We start from the raw sequence: 19754 nt of genomic DNA, 5'->3' as shown, positions 1-19754 counted from the left end.
TACATCCAAAAGCTTGGCTATTGTTTTGTAGCCTTTTCTCAAATGCGTTTGCTTTAATTTATCTCTTTGGAATGCTATTAAGTCTGCATTTTCAGAGCTGTCTTTCAGGTTCCTTCAATATATGATGACTTAAATAGCAATATATATTAGCACATTCAGTCAACTTAAGGAGACTAGCAGAATAGTTACTCCTCCTTCTTATAGGATCACATGTCCTAAAGATGCAAGTACTGAGGGGAACATCTCCTTCTAAATAATACACCTTAACCAAAAATCATTAATGATGAATATTTGATTAAAGGTTCAGGCTTCTTTATTAAAAGAGTAAAAAGGGCTGCTTCAAATCTGCTTATCTATTTTTAACCCTTAAAGACATTTTTGGAGCACCTGACTCGCCTGTTCTTTTCTTTGTTTTTCTAACCCATTATAGCAGTCAGCATCAAGTGCTATATATCATTTTAAACAGGAGAACTTGAAGTTTCAATCTAGCTCATTTAAATTGCCAATTTTACATTTATTTTGTCTTAGAATGGATGAATATACCAGATTTAAGAAAAACGGCAGCAATTATTAATTTTTTTTACTCAACTCAAACAAAACCTCCTTGAAGTTTGGATTTTTTCCTTTATAAATTTTTACTTAAATATTCTATATTTCCAGATGCAAGTTATAGCCATTTATTACAACATTATTATAGGCGATTATTACAACATTATTATATTTTCAGTGAAAAGCTGGTGTTTTTTTTATTTACTGACAATGTAGATGTGTCCAAAAAAGTTCAGGAACCAAAATAAATAGAAACATTGTTATATAATAGAACACTGAAGCAAAAAATGACTTTTATGGTATATATACAGTATATAAAATATATAATAATATAATTGTCACGGGTGGTTGCAGGAAGGCAGACGGAGACGAGGATATATTTCCAAGAACGAAGGTTTAATGTAATTTAAACACAGGACAGCAGAATATATATATATATATATATATATATATATATATATACACACACATATATAATGTAATCAGATTCCAAAAATAAACTACTAGTAATTATATTGTATTACATTTTTTAATAGTTGTAATCAGACTACAGTTCCTTTTTATTTATTACATGATTACATGTTATTCTCACAATGGCTGTAAATTATGCATAATTCATTAAGTCTCCCAACTACATTTTTTTTAAATCTTTTTTATTCCTCTCTAAATACAGTAGACTTCTAATTAGATTCAGAAGGTCATTTAGGTTTGTGGAATTGCAAACACAGACCAGCCACTTGTCAGGGGAACTAAGGAGAAACCATGACAACCACGAATGACTAGAACTCAGACAAATGGTGAAAATAAAAACTAAGACTAGAAATTAAACAAGACAGTGAAACAGAAAATGATTATGACATAAAAGAAAAGAAAAGCACATCCTCATGCTGTAACCATAGTCCAAACTGAGGAGGGAGGAAGGGAGGGAGGGCTCTCTGGAGGATGACGAGGAGCATGCAGAGGAAGACACCAACGAGACGATGACCAGGGAGTAGACGATGATGAAAAGTCAAGTCAAGGCAGAGCTGATGACTGGGAAGCCCCAGCCTCTGTGCAGCAGAGTGGAACCACTGGAGGAGCCGAGGGGCTGAAGGGATACAGCGGGGACAAGGCCGATGAACTGTATGGCTTTGCCAGTAGAGGAGGGAGAGGGAGGCTGGGCGGGACCATTCACAACAAAGGAGACTTGGTGCTGGATGATGAAGAAGACTTGGAGCTGTGCTTAACCAGTAACGACTTGGAGCTCATCCAGCACATCACATAATACTTCCTCATCCAGTATTAAATCAGTCAAACTCCAGCTTGGTTTACGCACCACAGCTTTGGGAGTGTAGGCAGGGCTCCAATTCATTACATTGAACTCCACTAAAATGCCATCAACGACGGACACTGATGCCGGCTCACACCTGGACGCGGTATTTTTTTTCCCAGGATGGTAGGGGAAGACTCATGAATATTCATTAGGGAAGTCATCCCTGATTGGTCTGATGACATACCCCTAAACCTACCCGTCACTGGGGGTCTTATGACCTCCCTAACCCCGCCCCTAAACCTACCCGTCACTGGGGTTAAGACCAATCAGAGATGACTTCCATAATGAATATTCATGAGGCTTCCCCTACCATCCTGGGAAAAAAAAATTCGCCACCTGGACAGACTCTGCTTTGGGCTAGGGCTCTGGGATGAAATTAGCCTCTGGCGATTGCTCTTGCTAAGTTTTTATGGTGTGCTCTGGCTCTTCCATGGCATGGCTGATGGCTGGGTGGGCTCTGGGTCTGGAGTGGAGTGGCAATGCAGATGGTGAACAGTGAATCACACTGCACCAGCACCCACTCCACATATTCTGCAAAATCTCCTTTGAGGACCATCCACGGGCAGGCGTGCCTTCGACCACTTGCTAATACGGTGTGATAGAAAACGCATAGAGAGTGGTCGGGTTGTGGGTGAGGCACGCCAGGTTGTGAAAATCTCTTGTGTGATCTTCGAGGGAACGATCCCCCAGTTTCAGCACGAGGAAGCGGAGTAAAAAGTCATTTTCGCAGTAAAAAGTCTTGTGTTCTGTCAGGGGTTGCGTGTGGTTAAATCCAAGTTGAAAGATGCATTACGTAGAATGAACAACAATAACATGAATGACTAGAACTCAGACAATAGTGACAAAGAAAACGGACACTGCCCACTGTACGATTTATAACAGTCCTTTACAACTGTTGCTTGTCAGAATGTATGAACAACATGATCCCCCCTGTAAGCCATGTCACAATGTGGGATCTACCCACTTCTATATATTTGTACATCAGCTGAAATTGTTGTTGAATTAATAGTATAAAAGGAACATTGTGGCAATCCTATTATTTTGATCATGACTGATTGCTTTCATTATAAGAAAATCTTGGTAATAAGAAAAGTATTCAATATAATATTTAGCTGATAATTTACAGTTTTTTTTGTTACTCTACAGATCTGTGAATCAAAAAATAAGCAAATGCTTACTTTACAAGTATTTGCCCTATGATCAAACCAAACAAATCTGACAGTTTGACTTGACAACAGATGGGCAATATGAATTACAGGTGACTAATAATCACTCTCCGGAAAAATCTATGAGCTGCTGGTTCTAGAAAACTCAGCTCAGCTCTCAGCTTTTTAAAACAAGTGCTTGACCATGTAAGATTACAAGTTAAGCACCGCAGGAGGTTTGGTAACATTATAGCCTCAAAGGTCACAAATCTCTGCTTGACAGAAATCGTCTCCGCTACTGACTTAAGAAGGAAATAAGAAGGATGAAGCCAGAGTTTATTCAACATAATCAGATAAACACAAGGCCACGCAATTGAGGCTAGTGTGTAATTGTCATATACTGACAGGAATAAGAAGGACTGTAATTATACACATATTGCTGTAACTGTATATTACATACTACAGGTATTGAATATAAGTTAAATTATCACCCCTTCATCAGTATTACATAAGCACGGGGTTATTGTCACCAAATTCTAACAAAATCACAAAAACTGCACCACCTTGTGGTAGGTCTTTTTAAAAAGGAGCCTTTATATTAAATCAATGCTTGGTAGAAATGAGGACCTATACAAATATTATTTTATATTCATGTACTGCTGAATTAGTACAGACATTCATATTTTGGTTCCAGGCCTGTTAAAAAGTTAGTGACTGCGCATTAAGCAGATTAGATGGTCATTCCTATGCGATCATCTCAAGCCTGAAATTCACAAACACCACTTCCAAAGGACAGTCTCAAGGACTTTATCCAGTAGTTTTCAAGTGCTTTCAAGATCAGAGGACTTAACCTGCCTAAAAAGAATATGAAATGTACCTATTTTTCTGTGTATTTACATTTTTTTTAAATCTGAAAATTGCATAACTTTAACTGACCACTGGAGGATGACATGAGAGTAGGGGACCGAAACATTATTTCTTGCATACACATCCAACATTGTTATTTCTTGCATACACATCCAACAATTTGTCATTTAATGCTTGATGTCCCAATACTTAGTCAATATCCAATGCTCCATATCTACAGAAGACAACATTTATAATTGCACTTATCTACTCTTATCCTCTAAATCTGTACACAAACTGTTTTTCCTCCCTTAATTCTGCAAAAAAATAATAATAATTAAAAAAAAAAAAATATATATATATATATAATAAGTCTGGGATTGCAGTAGCCTACATGGATTAATTAGATTATAATGATGATTAAATGATAAACCACTGAATAACATTTAGTAAGTAAGGTCATGCACTTAAATGTTTGCACATCATCCATTTGTCCTAGATGCACAGTTTAGCGCCTGCGCAATCAAACTACCTTGCCCTACTTCTGGACCAAGAGCCGTATATACCTGAGCGCATTCATCGCCCCCTCCTACTCGAGCTCTCATTGCAGTAGGAGGGTCCATGTGCACACAATGACGTCGCTACGCAAGTCTGTCTGAGTCCTCCGCTGTTTGTATTAGTCTTCAGTTGGGCGCCTTCTACAATCTAGCAGCAATGTGCACGTAAACAGAAAACTGTCGACAGGACGTTTCGGTGAAGTCGCTGTCGACCGTTGTACGCGTACAGTGCGCTGTCGTTAAGGATCTCGCGTCATGCGCGCGGCAGTGTGCGATGCGTTCAGCTGTCACAACTGAAACTAGTATGCAAGCAGTCGCAACACTGGGAATACTTCTAAACACAACTTAACGGCACTGTTTAGTGTCATTTTCTCCGTTTTGTCCATCGGATTACTAGTGGCCAGCAGTAAAGATAACTGTCAAAATTGGATGTCATAACTACGGTAAGATGTCTTAATATTATTATCTCACTGAAGAACTAACTGTATGAACTACTACAAATGCAGACACGTAAAAAAAAAAAAAAAAAAACTTGTCTAAAACTTGATGTTTAACTTGACAGGATCCCTTTGCTGTGCATAAAGTGCATTTCCACTTTAAAGCGACGAAAAGAAACATGTCATAAATAAACAAATAGGCCTATAATAACAACTGCATAGTAACATTAATACAGTTATCAATGTATCCTACACAAACATCCTTTGAATCAGATATGTTTGACGTTTTCTCGGATAGGCTAAACTGGATTTCTGCAAGTGTATACTTTTCATCAGTATCGTTTAATGCTAACGCATATCAAATATCAAATCAAGCCAATATAAAATATGGTATAGCTATATCAAAGCTTAACATGATCTCTTTCGTTCCGTCGACAAGTTCTTAATGGGATATAGCGTAGGCTATATGATTTATTTCGCGTAACGTTAACATCATCTTATTTACTGTACTTGTGCTAAAGTACAGTGCAGAGTTGAGCGAAACTTAAGTCAGACAGATGGGGCACAATAATTACCAGTGATGTTCTGGCTGGTTAGACAGTGAGAACAGCGGCGAGTAAGATGTATTCTTGTGCAAATGCATGCAAACATTCATACTTATTTAAGCATGCTTGATTCACGTGACGTCATGTGATGAATAAACTGCATCGCAACGATATTTAATCGGGAGTTATTTTGCAAAAGAATCAACTGCGTCACACGCATCGTTCTGGAGGTCGCTAGCTTTGCAATGCAGCATGAATTATCACGCGTCTGAACTAACGCGTAAAGTTTTTATAGGCTAAACATAGAGCAAAGTTATTCATTTAAATTCTACAAAGAATGTCGCAGCAGTTTTGTGGCTACAAAGCTTATAAATAAAAGACTGACAGAGCGACGGGACCAATCCGTGAGTGGCGTGATAAACTCTTGGCGACAGTGTGTCTGCTTCTGTCCAATGGTTGCGCGCTTAAGCACGGTATCGTGGGAAGAAAGGCGATAGGGGGGAAAAAACAAAACATAAACAAAGAACTACGTCAAACGTTTAAAGCAACATTGTCGTTGCCGTTTGACTTTGCTTTTAAAAGTGCGATGCCTGAACTTACTGCATCTCGCTAGAGAAGAGCTAGGCTACTTATGACTGACTAGGTATGGATGGTGAAATAAGTCTGTAGGCCTACTTTACATGAATGACAGTTTAAACACACAGCGGTCGGCTTTGCTTTCTCCTCTTGGTGCCTGTTGCAACAGGATGGGAAATTAACTTTTTTGTTTTGCTGAAATTTATCAGCCACTCTGTTTTTGTGCTCGCCATTTTTATTTATTTGTGGGGAACATGAATAAATACACAATGCATTGAATCCTGACAGCTGTTGTCGTTTGTTTTCAGATTCAAACCAGTTCTTTTTGCATTCACTCCGTCTCTGCATTGCAAGTCTCAGTCCACTATTGCTTTTTTGGAGGCATGTTTAGGATGCCAGCACCAGGACAAATTACTTAAGGGGGCATTTGGAATTAAGGTGCAAGCATTTGTCATTTCACTTACTAAATGTAACACTGCTAAAATGGACTTGTGTTGTATCGTTAACATCTGAAGGACAAAAGGAGTCTCTTTGTTTGTAAAACATAGGCTACCAAATAATGAAGATAAATAATTTTTATACCATTCTACTTTTTTAGACATAAAATACAAAACAATAATAATATAAATAATATTAAAATCCAGAAAAAAATCATTCAAGATTCTATATTAAACTATAAATACTGTAGAAAAGATGGCTATTACCAGTAATGAGACTGCCTGACAGTACACATGGCCTTGAACACTGTGAATAAGTGATAGAAGTCTCAGGTTCAAATCTAGAGTAAGCATAAATATAGCAATGTCATATGGGGAGTGGAGTAAATTTTTTATTAACTTGACCTGATCTGTATGATATTATCATCCCTCCTACATTTTTATCTTTTAGCAGGTAAAGGACCTTTTTATGCTGCAGACAAATAGTAGCTGAAGTTAGAGGGGGCGGTAAAGTAAAGCACAGGGAGTTGCTGAGAAAAAGTTACCTGCTAGGTCACAATTCATATTCAATGAGAGGGGTGAGTGGATCCCATGAAACTACCTCGAATGAAGAGCGTTGCATCTGATGTCTGCGGAGGCAGTGCCAGGATCCAGCACTGCTAAAAGAGTTTCATAGTTAATTTACAGATTTACTAATTTAATGGATTCACACAGTGTGGTGGTGAAAACATAGTAAAGCACATGGGAAATCTAAAATAAATTTGTCAAATAGAAAACATTTCAGGTTGGGGTTGACCGTGGATTGACAAGAGAAAGCACGGCCCCCGCATTTAGGAAGAAGAGGGCAATTGCACAAAGCAGCAAAAAGCGGCCCATTTAAATCTGAGGATAGAAATTGGTCATGAAAAACTAAAATAATGAATGTATTAGGTGAAAAAAATTATATTAATAAGGAAATGTTCCATTTGACATTTTTAAAGCCAAGTGAATTTCTTTGTAATCACAAAATGCTAATATTTATTTTTTTAAATAGGATGTCTATAATGCATTTTCCAAAAATATTCAAACTAAACCAGTAATAATTATGTGTGCTATTTGGTTTGACAGTCTAACTAATGAGATTTCTTTGTACTAATAAAAACAGTGCCATTTTGACTGCAATGTCTAAATGTCTCTAATTTATTGGCCCATTAGGTTTATCAAATGATCCAGGTATGGAGACTAAAAGATACCAAAGTTACTCCGAAGGGGCAACTCCAGAAAACAAATGGGCACAGATGCCAAACACCATGGAGTATTGCTGTTCTGCAGAAGAGAGTTTGACAAACAGTGATGTGCTCATGGATATTGTAAACTCAAGCAATTCCCCTAATGTGCCGTCTGTGTGCAAGGACAACAACTTTAAGACTACTGAGACAACAGTGCTAAGAGTTAACCAGAATCAACCATTACCGTTTCCCTCCTTCAACAACTCCTTCCACAACCGCAAGTCAGAAACAGATTCCAAGGAGCTCTCCAAAACGGTTGCTGAGTCTATGGGCTTGTACATGAATGCTGCCAGGGAGGCAGATTTTGGCTTTGCCCAACATGGTACTGTGGGTGGGCAGGGTAGCCCAGGGAAACTGTATCCTCTTTGTGGGAAAGCAATTGAAGACAGCCAGCCCAGAACAACTGGGAGCCCAAAGATGAAAGCTCCCCCAGCTTCATTTCCACCTGGGTCCCAACAACCCAATGGTGGCCCTCAGGAGTGTGCTGTGGTCTCTGCCTCAGTGCCCTCTGGAATGGCCTCCGTTCTTTCTTGCAGCTCTGATGGGTCTGGCCCCATGTCTAGTCCTACAGGACACAACATGGTGTCGTCCACTACCAGCCCAACCTACTTTGATTCTGATTGTCCGTCGCTGGCTTCTGCCAGCACCAACTTGACCCAAGGTCACCACACCAGCCCCAACACCTGTAGCCCTGTAAAATCCAGCATGGTGGGGTCACCTCCACTGGCTAGTCCACTCAGTGTTATGAAGTCTCCGGTTTCCAGCCCTCGTAGTATAGGTAGTGTGAGGTCACCACTTTCCTGTAACACCAACATGAGATCATCCGTCTCAAGTCCAACAACAAATGGAGGCAATACCTGCAACATTAGACCATCCATCTCCAGTCCACCCACTGTTGGCAGCATGGCCATGTCCAGTCCCAGGAACTCATCAAGGGGGTTCTCTGTCTCTAGCCCTCCCAGTGGATTGGGCCTAGTGCAAAATGACGTCAACAGCCCTGAGAGCCGAGAGCATGACTTCAAGGGATTCGAGTTTCCGAAGGTAGAGAACGTGGATGGGGAAATATTTAACATCGGATTGGATGCTATGGGAGTGGCCAAATACATAAAAAATGAACCTGGCACTGATTACAGGAGCATGTGCCTAGGCAGCAGCAAGAGTGCTATGCCACACTCTCCATTCGTGACTCACATTAAGACAGAGCCAAACAGAGAGGTGACTTGTTCGAACCTCCATTTTGTTGAGCCGCAGCACTCTCTGGGCTGCTTTCCTTCTGCAGAGACCACATACTTGTCTTTGAGGGATAATATTGACGAATATAGTCTTTCTGGGATCTTGGGACCTCCTGTTTCTTCTCTGAATGGCAACTATGAACCTGGTGTGTTTCCTAACAATGGCCTGCCCAAGGGGATTAAACAGGAAACCAATGATGGCAGCTATTACCAAGAGAATAATAATGTGCCCACGTCGGCTATTGTTGGCGTTAATTCAGGTGGACATTCATTTCATTACCAGATCGGAGCGCAAGGAACAATGTCGTTTTCACGCCACAATTTGAGAGACCAGACGAACCCCTTGTTGAATCTAATTTCTCCAGTTACTGGATTAATGGAGACGTGGAAAACTCGCCCAGGGTTGTCACAGGGGCCTCTCTCTGCCAGGGGGGATGGCTATCCAGGCCCAGTCTGCCTTACTGAAAACATGGAAAGGTAAGACACCAGCAGGGAGTTTTTATTAGTGTTATGCAACAAGATGTTGAGGCAGTGCTTTAAAAATGTTGTCATATATTTTCTTGTTCTCGAAAACATTAGTTTAATCCTATCCCAAAAAAGTACCAAAGAAAAACATGAAACCATTTGAGAATTTAGCAAAAGTTGCAATCTAAATTAGGCTAATTCAATGACATTTATCTGGGAGCTAACAATCAATATTAACTGACAGACAAATGGCTTGCATTTGAAACATCCTCTTTTTTCTAATGGCTTGCCACTTGTGTCTTCACTTCACTTAAAATTGAAGCTGATCTCAACCCAACATTACAAGGCAAGTGTTCTACTAAGATCCACTATAGGAGGGAAGCAAAGTTTCCTTCTTATCAGGTTTTTTTCTGTGATTGTGAACATTAAACATAAGTTATTGTGTTGTTATCAGAAGGCCCTGGCAGATATTGTGCAATGAAATATATCTTGTTATTGAGTCCAGTCATTATGCAGCAGCATCATACATAATTAATAGTAGGTCAAGTACCTTTCTCTCAAAAACAATGATAAACAAGCAGTTTTTATGAAAGGCTCTTAAACAAACAATGGGAGATCTCGAAGAAGACAGAAAGTTGCTTAATTAATGATTTGAGACAAGGAACTGATTGATTTTAAGCCCGTGCTTAATGCTCAATAAAAAAATAAAGCAAATAAAGCTGAACTGGACATGTAGCGTACAATGACTGTTAGGGCGAAACTTTGAAACTGAGATTGTAACTATAGCCACCATAGTCACTATAGCCATTGCAATATGAACGTTGAATCAACCGCAACAGGCCGTAGGAAATACTCGCCAGTCACTGAAGTCATAAATGTTTGCTTACCAGACTTTATATTATCTGGTTGCATAATTTCTTTAACAAGCTTGCAAAGTGCAGGAAGCCCTAAACAGTTCTAATCTATAAAGCATATCCCATCTGACAGGCAAAACTTTTATAAGAGTCAGATGTTTGCTGAGTTAACTGAGTGATGCATTAAACCCCCTTTTCAGAATGTGTTCATTTGATGCTATTCTGAGACGAGGCAATTACAGCTAGCCGAGCTCTAGCAGTATAGCTAATGATTTTCACCCCATCCCAGATGTCCTCTGAAACAGTCAGCCAAGCACTCATTCAAAATCTGGGTTTTTTTGTGTTTCTTTTTTTTTTTTTACCACGCTAATGATATCAGGAAATATATAATGCTAAGTTGGCTAATGAGATACAGTAAATGTCAGTTGTCTATAGGTTTGTAGCTTTCCGTCATGTATCTTTCAGCTAAAGAGCTTTCGTTTTAAGTCTAACTTCCATAATTCATTTAAACAGGTCATTTTTTAAAAGTCTGTTTACTTAAGAGTGCAGATTCAAGCTGAGCTCACCACTGTAGCACCATCTATTATGGAGCAGTCCCTTCTGACTGGCTACTAGGCTGCAGTGAATTATTTAAGTTTATGATTTACATAGCATACTGTCTTAGTGCTATTTAATTGTTAATGTATGTGTACAGTTCTTTTTTTTAGATAGGAGGTTACGGGAGGTGTGGTCAAGAAAATTGATTTTTTTTGGTAACATTAAATAAAGTTCAGTTAGTACATTAGGTAAGATGAACTAGAAAGAAAAGCGTTTTTAAGCATTTATTAATCTAAGTTAATATTAATTAATTAATTTGTTAATTTACGTTACTTTCACAATACATTTTTTAAATTTAAAACATTTAATTAATACAACTTTAAATGTAAATATTAACATGAACAAAGATTAATAAATGCTGTAAAAGTATTCTCCATTGTTATTTTCCTGCTGTTCAAAAGTTTGGGGTTGGTTATATTTTTAAATCTTTTTGAAAGAAGACTTATGCCCACCAAAGCTGCATTTATAAAAAAAAAAAAAAAAAAAAACTTTAATATTGTGAAATATTTTTACCATTTTAAATAACTTATTTAAATAGTTACAGTTCCAATAACTTATTTTCTTGATAGCATAAGTAATGATGAAAAAAGCATCAGCATTAAGTGTAAATGGAACCGGAATTCACATAAAAACAAACAAACAAAAAACAGTGAGGACTTTGACTCCTCATTTCAGAACACCACTGCACGCCACTGATCAAGAGAAACCCTTTTAAAAAAAATTTCCCAAAACCTTTACATATATTGCCTTTGAGTATAGCAACATTTAGACATTTTCTCCATTTTTCTGCTGCCTCAATGGTTCCGTGCTGTCACCAAGTTTAAATCTATAACTAACACACCGAACAAACCATGAGTGAGTGACAGAGGTGAGAGGCACTGATCTAAAACCTTATTTTTCCATTTGTAACTGAAAGGTTAATATTCAGGTTCTAGGGGGATGTCAGTCAGGTAAGAGAAAAAAGGACTACAATAGATAACTAGGTATGAAAGATACAATGATACAGCGGTTTACTTTGAAGGCAACCTATATAGAGGGAGTCACATCACTGCTGACAGGATCAAAGTCACCCTCATCCTAATGAGATCCAGCTTAGCCAGAATGTCAGAGTAGATGACAGTCAGAGGTGGGATGGCTCACTGCCACGCTGGCCCCAGCTGGCCCTCAACATCATGCATTACGCCTGGTCAGTCAATATGTCTGTTTTTTTTTCTCTCTTTCTCTCTGTTTTACTTTTATATTCGTTTAGTCTTTCTCTAATATTTCTTTCTGTGTATCTATTTTTTGTCCCCTCCTTCATAAGCCATTAGGTTCATCATAGGAGCCTTATGGTACTCACACAGATCTTTGATATCCACATTAACTAAAATCCATTATTGAATCAATTACACGTTAAAAGATAAAAAAAAAATATGTGTGTGTATATATATATATATCTCAAAATCAACCAGAAGGGCTGAAAGAGAAAAGCAAGTGAGAAAATGACATAGGAAGAAAAGTGGGGGTGGGGAGGGAGACATTTTTGGTGCCTTCAAGCTGTGCATGGTAGTGTAAGGGAAATCTCTTCATGCCTTTGTTTTTCTTATTCCTACACTGTAAAAAGTGCTGCCAAAGCGACAGCCTGCAGTGATATGTTCGTTACAACTTTTTTAAACCACTCAGAATTGAATTATTGATATTGACAATCTAGCTGAAACTGACATCCCATCAAATAAAGTAGAAATAACAATTATTGATAAGTAAAATATTATAATGATGAAAACAACTACAATGTAGCTACGGCTGGTAGCTGGATGCAACCAGTAGAATGCATTTTATTAAATAATGAATGAAAGAATAAGCCGTTTGTTGTTTGAATACAATAGGGAAAATTGACAGTGAGTATTAATAGAGAGGAATGGAAATCCCCTTTAACCAAAATAATGCAATTGAGTGATGCAGCATAGCACAGGGCAGCAGGTCACACCACTAGCAATGACATTTTCAGTGAATTTCAAGCTACACTTACTTAGAGCAGAAGTCGCGTGCGTGTGTGTGTGTGTGTGTGTGTGTGTTATATAAATATATGCATATAATAAATCAAGATTTATGAATAATATAAAAAATATATTAATAAAAAAAAAAAAAAAAATTATATGTTCACCATGTGTGCAATAATTTTTTTTTTTTTTTTTTTTTAAATGTATTTTTACTCTACAAAATTTGCTCTAGCTTATTTAGGGCATTTTGAGCAGTTTTATTTCCAGCTGCAGACAAGCTGAAATTAGTTTGAAGCACAGAGACTCTATACCATATTGCGTAGTCATTCAAGTAAAAGAAACACAATTAAAACGTATCAAATAGTACATTGACCAGAAATAGGCTTCTATGTGTTGAAAGAGCATGGTAAAACAAATCCTTTATACAGCAGAATTTCATATGGCCGGACTGAGTATGCCAGATGAGGTATGTTAAGGAAGCAGCAGTACAGGAGGAAGAGAGGTCTTTGCTCTGGAGTTGGGCCAACTCTTAATGTTCCTCCAGCAGATGAAAGGGCATATCCCTGTGAGAGCACTAATGAGCTCTTAATTGTATGTTCTTCTACAAAATTAATGGCCAGCATAGATTTGATCAATTTGGACGTGGCTGGATACTAATAAACCAATTAAATCCCAACCTCACAAAAGCTGCCCCTTTGCACGATGGGCTGCTGACAGGGGCAACACCTCTGTTCATTTGTGACGGTAAGCAGGAATAGAAAGAGGTGGGAAATGGAAGTGGGAAGTTTGGGGAGTATGGACAGTTTCCTCTGAGTCCTGCGCCTGAGAGAACAGTGTTGGAAACTATGTGCTGCTTATTTGGGAGTAACAAATGACTGTGGAGGTGAATACTTTCAATCCCAAACCTTAAAAACGTGTCAAGTCATTACGTGTCCCTCTGACTCCCAAGAAATACCACTTCAGCATCCTGTTTTCTTTAATAAAAAATACTTTCAACTTTTAAAAAGGTGTAGTTCCCCTTAAAATTTGGGATAGTTCACCCAAAAATTTTAATTCTGTGATCAACATTATGACGTTCCAAAACTGTTTGACTTTCTTTCTTCTGAGGAACATGAAGAGAAATGTCCATACAACATAAGTCTGTTTGGTTACCAACATTCTTCAAAATATATTTTTGTGTTAGGCTGAAGAAAGAAATGTAATCAGGTTTGGATTGACCCGGGTGAACTATCCCTTTAAGCATGCTATAGGGTTCATTTTAGCCTAATATCAATAAAACAAATCCAGCAATGACAAAAAACAAATGCATTCACTGATACAGAAAGTGTTCGGATCTCTGCTTTGCCTGAATTTAGAGCATGATGTTTACAGACAGGTTTTATTTTATTATATCCATCAATATTATATATGTTTCAAATCAAATTGAAGTATTTTAAATATGCAATACAAACAAGTTATTAATAATTATTTTGCCATCTTGCTTCTGTTTTTCTAAACAATGATAGTGTATCACAATTGATGGTGACATGAAGAAAATTAAGAGTTTGCTCTCCAATTACTTGAATTGATTTCCATTAGAATGTTGGCAATGGCAAACTAATAGTTGGGATGTTGAAAAGGCAGATTCAATTCTCTTGAACACACAAGGTTTCTTTGCACTCTATTAAAAGTGCAGCTACTGTATGTTTGGGATTCTGGGTCTGTAATGGCTGTCCTCATTTGAACTTCTTCCTTAAACAGCATTTGTTGGGCCAGGTTTCTTCAAGGTAGCCGTGCCTTCCCATATTACGACAGTACCAATTCTTCATGCTGATTAAAATCTCTATTATTTACTAGCATGTGGCCAAGCAACACTATAAATAATACGGCAAACCCTTGAAAAATCATGACAGTAAGATGTAAATCATCTGTATCTTTCATCCTAATTATTATTATGTGTATATATAAGCGTCTATAAATGATTGTGTAAACATTTTTTGTGAGGTTAGGGATATTAAGGCAGATGGGCCATTATATTCAGAATGACTTAATTGAATATGTCATAGAGTGCATTAAAGGTGCAGTGTGTGATTTCTAGCGGCATCTAGTGGTGAGGTTACGAATTGCAACCATCAAAAGTTACGGTGGCCGACAGGAAAATATGTCGTCGTCTGAGACAGCAGAGCGTAGCCAGTTAATCTTTACAAAGATAAATTAAGAAATTATGTTTACTTTATTATTCAGTAAAACGATATGTTATTACGAATATTATTGTTACTTGTTCATCATTGCGTCAGTGTTTTATTCGCTGACTTTAGCTAGCTTCTTTGCACGAAGAACAACATAGTGACGAAACGCGTTTGTCCGTTTAGGGCCACTGTAGAAACATGTCGGCGCATTTTAATGTAAGGGGACCCGCGGTGTATGTAGATAGAAATGGCTCATTCTGTCTACAGATTACATAATGCACCTTTAAGTAAATTCTGTAGTATACATATGAATGTCAGATCTTTAATTAATAAAAAATATGATCTGAGTTAAGAAATTAATATACACATGATTGTTCCTCACAAGGATTCAGGGGAGAGTACAAACAAAATCTTTCAAGCAGAGACCCATCACAAACAATCCAAAGTGTTATTTGAATGCATTCTTTGATTCATTTGAATCAATAGCGCTGCATAGGCAGGTCATGTGACCTCTAATACTTCTCACGGAGCGTCACAGCGCTGCTGTTTTCTGCTGTTAGCTGTGCATGACTGCACAAACAAAAGAGTAACTTGATCATTCACGTCAAATTGTAGGTTGCTTAAGTGTTGTGGGAAAGCTTCAGCACTGTCAAAAGTTTGTGGATGGAAACAGGTGAATCAGGCATATAGATCGGATTGTTTGGCAAATTCGCCAGCCATTGATCAAAAAGCACTTTAATTTGTTAATTTTTCAGCCTGAGCTGTTGACAAAATAGGTCAAGCTCAGTTAAAAAGGGGAGAGCAGGAGAGCAATGACACTGTCTAAATGCATTTTACCACACTACACTCGCATAGACTGACCACACCTTTAGTATGCTTGATAAATCTTTCAAAACGGTCAACACTGTGGCATCAGACATGACCTAGAAAGCTAACTCAGATCCCCCACCTCCCTCTGAACGCATTTGTGGGAAACAAACACAAGCTCCGTTAAGCTTTGTTGGGTCTTGAGTTGCACCCAGAAAATGAAAAGCCTTTTTGACGTGACTGGGCTATAAGGCACTGGGTCCACAAATAAACGTTGCATGCCCTGGAGACAGCTAGTGACACACAGAACCAGCAGGTAAAAAGACACGGGGAGGAGGTGTCAGGTGGCACTTTATAGAAAAGACACTATATCAAGTGAACACATCCACAGTGCAGTCTCAAACACAAGAGTAAACCTCAGCAGGAAGTTCAGTGGCTTCTATTACAGGAAAAGAAAAATGGTATGTGGGGTTAAATCAGCACCGTGTGAATATTTACAGGTATTAAGCACAGCCTTATGGAAGCCTGTTCCCTTAAGCCCAATGTATATTTTGATTTTTAAGCCCCGGGTATACTTCATTTTCCGTGTTTCACTCTCGCACACATGGCTGAAGTATAGGCTACTCTGGTCTTCACGCTTAAGCGAGGATTCGCGTACAGTGTGCGTAGCAAAAATTTTGTTTTGTTTTGTTTTGTTCAGGTCACACATGTGTATTGAATTTGTTTAGCACTAATCAGTTATTTTACAAGGTGGCAACACTGGCCCTCGCAGGCTGTTGTTTCACAGTTGAAACGAAATTAAAGAGACAAAATACCAGAGACTGCAACAACAACTTATGCCTGCATTGACAAACTCTTGTGTGTGGGAGTAATGAGATAGCCGAAACTTTAGTTTAAAATAATACTATAAAAGATATTTTTATCGGTCATGACTTCTGGAGAAAAATAGCACAGACATTGTGCTGGACAAAGATGAAACTTTCTAGAGCGCATGTTTCGACCGCCTGCGTTAGCGCACGCCATCAAATGGAGTATATTTTGAAAGGCTAGGCGCTAAACAGTAGAAACTGCATTAAAAAAAAAACTGTAAAACAAAAACGTAACTGGAACATATATGTCACAATTTTACTTCTTGTACTGTAGCTGCAACAGTGTGAATTAATATCTCACTCTTTATATATTGCGGCTTTATTTCTCATTATGTAACTAGCAATTACAAAATTATTTCTCATAATTAAAACTTATCGCATAATTGCAACTCACTGTACATCTCACAATTGCAACTTTATTTTTCACAGCTGGACTATTTCTAATTTTAAACAATTGTGATGATTTCTTTTAATGTAACTGTTTCGCAATTGAAAATGTATTTCTCATGATAACGACGATTTGATTTCACACAATTTCAGCTCACTGTACATCCCACTATTGCACAGTTCACTATCTTATTTTAAACTATTTATTTATTTATTTTTCTCTGAGGCAGAAAACTACTTCCGTGCATTTTAGAATATCATGTTAAAAGGAGTCAGGTAATAATCTTTTTTTTTTTTTTTTTACAAATCTGTATGGAGAGTGAACTAAGGTGAATCATGTGATTGTACGGGGTATGAAGTTTGCCTCAATATCTCAATAGCGACTTCTGTCCATAGCAATAGTTCTACCTGTCAACATTTATTGACAGCCCAGCAAGCAATTATTTATAAAGTTCTTTGGCGTAGGCCCCGTCCGTAGTGCATAATCCGAGGGTAGCGGTTCTGCATTTCCTGCCTGAAGACGAAGGCAGGGGCGCAGCCGACCCCCCTGGAAGGTATAGACAGGACCATCCTGGTGGTGGTGGTGGGGAGGGTGGAGGTGATTGTTGCGTCAGCATCTGCGAACTCAAACATGTGTAAGTACCGATCTTTTATACAGCAAGTATAAGGACATGATTGGATAGATGTGAAGGTAATTAGTGACGTAGTAATTGTCTTCCTGGCAGAACTTATGCTGAAGCTTCATTTTTGAATATAACCACCTGTATGTTGAACCTCATACTCATGAGTGTATTCGGAGCCTGTGGCTATGTTGTGTTGTTTCTGAACACCTGATGCACAGCTTTGAGGCTGCCCGGGGCTGAGTATGCCGAACCCCCACATTTCACCACACTGCATTCGGGCAAGTTCACATTCTGTTTACTGCCAGCCTTTGTTTCTACTGTCATCAGTAATTTAGGGACAAGCGCTCTCTCTTTTGTGTGAGATTTGTATTTGCCTAATCAGTGAGAGCGAAACGTGTGGCCGTTTGTTTTGTCTTAAGGAAATTAAGCAGCCAGTCTCTTGTAACATTGCAAACTGGAATGTTCTAGATATAAATTCCTTGTTTGAAGAAAGAAAAGTAAGAGGATTGGAGAGCAATGCAGAAAAAAAAGAGACCACAGTTTGTGATTTAAAAAATCTGCACGTCATTACAGCAGTTCAAAACTCCTGACCTGTCAGGGAGCGAAAGTATGTCTTTGCTGGTAATACCCTTGCTGTGGACTACATCTTCATCATGAAATGGAGTATTTAATTCTTGTGTTACAATAAAGGAATATTTAATAAGCATTTAATTAAGCATTTAAAGAGATAGTTCACTCAAAAATGAATAACCTGTCATAATTCACTCACTGCCACATTGTTTCAGATATGTACAACTTTTTTCTGCGGAACATAAAGAAGGTATTTTGAAGAATGTTTTTGTCCATACAATGGAAATCAGTGGGGCTCAAGTTAAATCACCTTTATTTTTATAACTCTTAGTCTTTATACAATACTGATTGTTTCAAAGCGGCTTTACAGAAAATTATACAACAGCTGTTTCCATCCAAAGTTGTGAATTTAACTTATGTGCAAAATTGGAATATCGCACAAAACATTTGCGAATAAAGCACCATTTCCATTCAGTGCGTGAGACAAAGAGAACAAAATCGTCATTTCCTGACAAAATGGCGCTAAATATCACTAAGAAAAATGGAAGTTGCAGCTGTAGGAAAAGCCATTGTATAATATAATTTCGTATATAATAAATTACTTGTGCTTCAGAGCACGCAGTTGAAATGTTATCTTATAAAGTTATCTTGCTTTCGAAGGCAGATGCCTGCTGTTTGGGAACGCAGTAAGACAGTTCTGAGACTGGGAGGTAATTATACTGAACCATTTTGATGACAGACTTTGCTCAGGCATTTCAGAACAACCAAAACAGCATTTCAGATGCTGTGCAACAAGATCGGTCCGCTAGTTGGACTATTTATGCTGTCCTGTCGCAAAGTCACATTTCTTTTTTGATGCACATCGAGGAATTTAGTAGATGTGTTTCCATCATAAATTATGCGCATGTTTTTTTATCGGATAAAAAGTTTATCAGACTCAGTTGAGGGCATACGTTTTTTTATGCGCATTTTGGCGTTTCCATCCACTGTTTTATTTTTTTATGCAATATCCCAAAATACAATGGGTGGAAACATACTTGATGCAAATAGAGTTCATTTCGGCTGTAAGAAAACAGTGTCACTTGCTGGGTTTCCATCCAAACATGAAGCAAATCTTTTCAAAGTTTGCAAAAAAACTAATAAAAAAAACACATGTGAATTAGATGCATTTCCATCAAGTTGTTCGAGCGGATGATAGTGGTATTAGTAACGGACCAACAGTAAATGAAACACCATCAGCGGACACAGCCGATTTGTCACGTGGGTTTAATGTTCGCACAAGTCAAAAACCACCTCAAGTGAGCGTAAAAACTTTTTTTGAGAATAAAGGGATTTTTTTCCTGAAATTTGCCATTTCCATCACCCGTTTCTGATGCGATACTTCAAAATGCACATAAAATCAGTGCAGTCAAACCAATAATTTTGTTGAATAATAAGTGTCCCCAAAACGACATTTGGGACCTATTAACTTTTATTGTATTGACAAATATATATATCATAAAGGTGTCGCACAACAGTAAATGCTGACAGA

General features: G+C 38.0%; 1 protein-coding gene across 2 annotated transcripts in view; it reads left to right on the top strand.

The window, feature by feature from the left end:
* The first annotated feature begins 4387 nt into the window (after positions 1–4387).
* The window catches only part of nr3c2 (nuclear receptor subfamily 3, group C, member 2), a 75095-nt gene continuing 59728 nt past the window's right edge, over positions 4388–19754 (top strand). The window contains exons 1-3 of one of the 2 annotated variants that reach the window (XM_084401518.1): positions 4476–4852; positions 6276–6405; positions 7599–9381. In XM_084401518.1, the coding sequence (XP_084257644.1) occupies positions 7619–9381 (1763 nt within the window). In that variant the 5' untranslated portion in view covers positions 4476–4852; positions 6276–6405; positions 7599–7618. Of the gene's footprint in view, positions 4853–6275; positions 6406–7598; positions 9382–19754 lie in introns of both variants that reach the window. The other variant, XM_084401517.1, reaches the window with a different exon arrangement.

This window comes from Rutilus rutilus (assembly GCF_951802725.1).
Source record: "Rutilus rutilus genome assembly, chromosome: 2".
Taxonomy (NCBI): domain Eukaryota; kingdom Metazoa; phylum Chordata; class Actinopteri; order Cypriniformes; family Leuciscidae; genus Rutilus; species Rutilus rutilus.
Note: the sequence above shows the minus strand (reverse complement) of the source record. Positions and strands in the feature narration are given on the sequence as shown.